Source organism: Centropristis striata, chromosome 2 (assembly GCF_030273125.1).
Source record: "Centropristis striata isolate RG_2023a ecotype Rhode Island chromosome 2, C.striata_1.0, whole genome shotgun sequence".
NCBI classification, from domain to species: domain Eukaryota; kingdom Metazoa; phylum Chordata; class Actinopteri; order Perciformes; family Serranidae; genus Centropristis; species Centropristis striata.
The window spans coordinates 15536583-15542582 of record NC_081518.1 but is presented as its reverse complement, the minus strand read 5'-3'; the positions used below and the strand labels follow the sequence as shown (position 1 = coordinate 15542582).

General features: G+C 37.0%; 1 protein-coding gene across 2 annotated transcripts in view; it reads right to left on the bottom strand.

Moving 5' to 3' along the window:
* Positions 1-2809: 2809 nt before the first annotated feature.
* Positions 2810-6000, bottom strand: part of LOC131990156 (tetraspanin-18-like) — a 51055-nt gene continuing 47864 nt past the window's right edge. For both annotated transcript variants that reach the window (XM_059355556.1, XM_059355560.1), the window contains exon 9: positions 2810-5020. In XM_059355556.1, the coding sequence (XP_059211539.1) occupies positions 4973-5020 (48 nt within the window). In that variant the 3' untranslated portion in view covers positions 2810-4972. The remainder of the gene's footprint in view (positions 5021-6000) is intronic.

The window sequence follows — 6000 nt, the reverse complement described above, 5'->3', positions numbered from 1 at the left end:
ACCGAAAAAGGTAAAAAAGCTTTCAGTTTCTCTGCCCCCTCTGCTTGGAATACCCTTCAATCTGAGCTGAAACTATCAGAACTTATTCCTTTGGGAGCATTTCGCACAACTCTCAAAAAACGTCAATGTAAATCTTTTGCACAGTGCTCATGTTCCTAATTTGCTACTGTATTTATCACTGCTGCACTTTATACTGCTTATTTATACTACCTATTTATACCGCCTATTCACTCGCACTTTAGTACTTTTTAATATGTTGGACTTTTCGCTGCCTGTTTATTGTTATTGTTCGTCTGTCTTGTAACTTTTGACGTGTGCTGCTGCCTTCTTGGCCAGGTCACCCTTGTAAAAGAGGTCTCGATCTCAATGGGTTTTTTATCTGGTTAAATAAAGGTTAAATAAAAATTAAAAAAACGATGACGAGGTTGTTTAGCTCCACGCTCATTTAAAGTTGCTGCAATTTTTGTTCAACGCGACTCAAAATATTATAACATTTTCCCAACTTATGTGCTTTCTGCCTCTGATCCTGAGCCTGTCATCATCCTCTTTGCTCTTAAAAGTGTAACCTTGTTGCATTATATTGAAACTGTGTTCAGATGAATTCAAATGCGAGCCCGCTTTGTTGTGATGGTGATTATTTAATTATATGTGTGTTCTGGTCATTTGAGCATGATTAACCCTTGTGCACCCTTAGGTACATTTTTTGCACATCTCCATTTTAAATACTTAATAACTTTACCTGTGTTAATGCTATTGGGACCAAATTTTGCAAGGATATCGGCTTTCCATCAACGTTCAAAATTCCAACCTTGGATTAATTGATAGGGCAATATTTCACTGAGTCAAAAAAATAGTTCCTCTGAGTACCTTAAGGACATCTTTTGCACCATTGACTCCCATTCAAACATACGTTTTTGATCCTAGTCTAATTTGGGGATTATTTAAGAAATACATGTTATTTTTATAGTTATGATCAGGACTGTAGTTGGTCAAAAGATTTAATGCATTGAAAGTGAAAAAAAATGCATATATAATATTTTTATAACACTTTTTAAGAGGTGTACATTTTTTGCACCTAATACGTGGGGTACTTTCTGAAGGGGTGCGCAAGGGTTAAACATGCCGCCTTTAATATGGCTATAAAAATGATTATTGCATTTCGTTTTTTGAAGGTGTGGGGGATTAGGGGTGCGTCAACACGGTTAGGACATAGAAGGGGATGCGTAGCTAAAAAAGTTTGAGAACGACTGATGTAGAAGATAATCCACAGTTAGTTCACGGAGACCACATCTTCTTCAAAACAAACACTAACGGCTACTAGCTAACAGTTAATGACGACACACCGAACAGCCAATCAGATTGCAGTTTGCGGTTTTGTTTTCAACGGCTCTAAGCATGCGTAGTGTCGTTCTCCCACACACAGGGCACTTGACTTTGCGAGCGTTAAAACACCATTTAAAACTGTTATATCACCTTGAATTGTTGAATAACGATAAATATCAGGAGCAACTGGGGAATTTCAATTTGCCATATACAAATCTAGTCTCTTTATTACTCGACCATTAAAACCACACTTTTCTCTGTTGCCAGCAGACGGCGCTGTTCGCTCAGCAGTATCTTGTGTATTTTCAGTGTTTTGTCAAGATTTGCTACCTTGTCAAAAAAAATGCCACCTTATGTGTTAACACCTCCAAATTATTGTTGTTGTTATTTTGGCAGTATTATGATATATTTATATGTTTCTTTTTATTACAAAAAAGTGTGTCTACTATAAGATGCGAAAGATATTTTGATACGTTGATAATGTATTATATTTATTTAAAATTTCAGCCATTGTGCATTTCAATAGACAAATTCCCAATATATATCTCCCACTACAGAAGAATGTCATATTACATCTCTATTTGTTGTAATTATTTCTAATTAACGTAAGTTTTTCTTGCCCTCCTTTACACTACTTGCACAACTTGCTTCGTTTTCCTGTTGTGTCTCTGGTCCTTGTTTAATTATGCAAAAACAACAAATTACATATTTCAATGGATCAATGGCCCTATCAAATAGTGCTTCCTTCAAATGGAACTCATGAACTCGGGGGAGGTCTTATACACAAAATGCTTGTGGTTACATTGCGAGGAAGCTGCAATGTCTAGAAGCCAAAAAGGTGAAATACCATAAGGAAAAACTCTATGATTTCTGACGTTGGCAAAAATCCCATTATCTTTTTTAAACAAAACCTCTTCTTTAGGCAAATGTACAAGTCATTTTTAAAGTATTTAATCTAAACCATGATGTTTTTAACAATATCGAAACACACACTTTCTATTTTATGAACCCAAACAGTAGTTTACACAAAAGTGTAAAGAAATCAAGACTGGCCTCCTTCTGCATATACTAAAGGTAAAACATGAACCTTCTAAGCCATATTTATAAGGCTGATAAGGCTCATTTATTTAATGGGCTGATAACATTAAAAACGGGTGCTTGAAACACTCAATATAAGAACATTGTGTTTAGAGTGCATGGAGAAATTAAAACTCCTGTGGAAGAAAACACGAAAGCTCTTTGTCCTTTTTAGAACAGAACATGTGGTAGTAGTGAACTTCCCTCTCTTGTGGTCAAAATTTGTATTACAACAACAAAGAACTTGGATTATCCTGTCAAAACCATTTATTTCATACTTATTCTTAAGTTATAAACACAGCTGAGAAAAAGATCAGACCTAGATCATATATAAATAATCTCACCTGTGATTGGCTGAATAAAACTCCTTTGTGTTTGTGTATGAAGAATAAATTAAACGTCACAGCACTAAAATCACAGAAATCAGTTTAATATCAATCAGTGCCATTTATACAAATCAACTGGAAAACACAACTTACAGTACAATGTTATTTTAGCTTAACTTCCATTTTATATCACTACTGACAACATTAACATGATCACACTGTGCACAAAGAGGGACACACACACACACACACACTGTACACTGGCACAGTCCCACTGAGGCTTATTTACACACACAAACACATGCACTCACTCACATTCACACACATTCAGTCTTGTGTTGTGAAGTTGAATTAATTTACAGGTGCTCCACGACACACTGAAATGAACTTTAATAATATTTTACATTGAACCCTGTGTGAGTGAAAAGACTCTTGTAAACAAACATGTTTTTAAACCTCGACTCTGAATCACGTCTCATGATTTATGAATTGTGTTGTCCACATCAGGCCTCATGCAGGAACATCTCAAACGTGTTGCATTCAGAAATACTGTCAGAATTTTCTCTTAAGTAAGAATGAAATTCATGAGTCCTGTCTCACAAGTCATGGACAGATAACATAAAACACTTTTTATTTAGGTGGTAATTTATTTATATTGGTGCCCTCTTTTGTCTGTTTTTCCCCCTTATTTTTATGTCGTGGCTGGTTTTAATGGACTGCACTTATATAGCGCTTCCATCCAAAGCTCTTTACACTACAGACTGCGCTCACACACACATTCATACTGGTGGCAGAGGCTACTCTAAACGGTGCCGCCTGCCACCAGTGGGAATTCATTCACACACCGATGAACGCAGCATCGGGAGCAATTTGGGGTTCAGTATCTTGCTAAAGGATACTTTGACATGTAGGCTACCATGGTCAGAGATCGAACCACCAACCTACCGATCAATGGGCGACTGCTCTACCAACTGAGCCACAGTCGCCCAGAAAGTACCTACTGAGCTGCTACGAACTATTCCATGCTGATTGGATACGGTCGAGGCAGCGACTTTGCGCATGTGTGACTGCAGCTTGGAGAGACTGCTGCAGGAGGACTGGGCCGCTTGTGAGTGCATTGGGACGGCGCCTGCTTCTCGTGAAGAAGAGTAGGAATGAGTCTCCAAAAGTCTCCAATAACACCAGAAAAAGTCGCTAGATTTGTTGCTATTCACTTTTTAAAAAAAGAGTCACTAGAGGGTCTGAATAGTGGGTAAATATAGAGACAAAGTCTCTAAGTTGGCAACACTGCTTGCTGCGTCGGTCTGTTGTCACATTCGGATTCCGTTGTTCAGCCGTTTCAAAAGTACCTGTATGGGAACAGAGGCCGTGGGGAAATAACTAGTGGGCGGAGCCAAAAAACCCACAGCCTTTTTCCAAAAAGTACTCAGCGGAAACACGGCTATTTCTAGCATGTGTGGACCCAATTTTTGGGGGGGTGTTGTATATATAAATTCCATTTTATTTATAATAAAAATAATACATTTTTTCCAAGAAATTCAACTTGTTCTTTTTCTTTTTTTATGATTTATGTCACTATAACTGTGTTATTCTGCACAAAGACATGTTTCAGGTTCTAGCCATGATTGTGCTGATTCTATAGAGCTGCAAGACTTTAGATTTATATTGATTTTATATATTGCAGTGAAATACAAGGACACAGTAAGGGAAATGTAAAAAGAGCAAAAAGCGGCCTGAAACTGCTTGTGAGGGTTTCTGAAGAGAACAGTGTGTTCCTGCAGGAGGCCCGATGTGTTCTGATTCACATTCTGTTTTAATCCTGAAGCTTCTGAGGCTCACTGCAAGCTAATGCTAATGCGAGCTCTGTGCTGATTGTACCTGAACTGTTTGTGCTGACTCTCCGTGATCACTGAGGTTATAATCAGGAGATAAATCACGTGTGTTTCCAGCTCTGGGGCTCAGGCTGGTCCTGGATCTAGACATCAGTTCTCCCTCCGTGTTGAGCTCTTAGCACCAGTGTTATTCCTTTATGTTTGAGGAAACAGTGAGGACAGTGGATGACTTCCTGTGTGTGTCTATTGTGCCCAGAGCAGCACCTCAAACGCCTCGCTGCTGCTGCTGTGAAGTACAAAATGATGTCACGAAACCAATGAGACACATACACTATCACTGTACAAATACATTTCATATTTTACAGTTCTTGTTTTCCTCCTGCGTGGAGCCTCTCTGACGGCTGCTGATGATCGTTACTGGATGCCTCTGAACAGACACATGGCGAACACCATGGCGAAGAGCTGCGGAGGGAACGACATCATCGTGATGTTAGACACAGCAACACTTTCTGTTTGGTTACTGTTAGAGAGAGAGAGGGCTGCAGCTGATATCTAGACATTTTCCATGGTTTTCTTGATAATAACCAAAATCATTTTCAAGAAAACCATGGAAAATGTCTAGATATCGGCTCTTAAATTCAACTCTTATCAGCTAATTTTGTTGTTATGATTATATTTGTCCAAACCAATGGACCTTTAGTTGTACCAGGCATTAAAATGAACAAGAAATTGACACTGTGAACAACAATCTGAGTCTGTCACAAGGTAATAATAGTTTTGGATTTTTCATCAGTTTTGGTTTTAATTCGTTGTCAATTTTTATTTTCAAATTCAGTTAATTTTAATTAGTTTTTGGAGTGAGTTTGCTAGTTTTAATTAGTTTTTATTTTTTGGAAAATGCTTAGTTTTAGTTTAGTGTTTTATTAGTTTTATTTTTTTGTAATGGGGTATTTGTTGGGTGTCAGATTCAATAAGGTCACAATAAATGTTGCCTTTATTTCCTTTGGCTAATCCATCTCAGCCCCAATAAGTTTATTAAATCATAAAACCAGATAGATTAAATTGATTTCATATCAACCAAAAAGGTTTACGTATGAAAAAAGTAGACACAGATGAAAACTAAGCACATTTTCACTTTAATTTTAGTTAGTTTTAGTTAGTTTTGTAACCACAAAATACAGTTTCAGTTAGTTATTGGTTTTTTTGTTTTTTAAACTCTCGTTTTTATTGTTATTTCAGTTAACGAAAAATGTTTTTTCAATTCTAGTTTGTTATTTCGTTATTTTTGTTAACTATAATAACCTTGGTCCGTCTGTGGCAAAAACAAGCACATTTAATGAACGTGCAATTACTGAACACATTATTTTTTTTAGTGTTGTCCACAATACTCATTTAGAGACAAAAATATGAGAAGTCTCACTCTAAACACACGGAATTCAAAA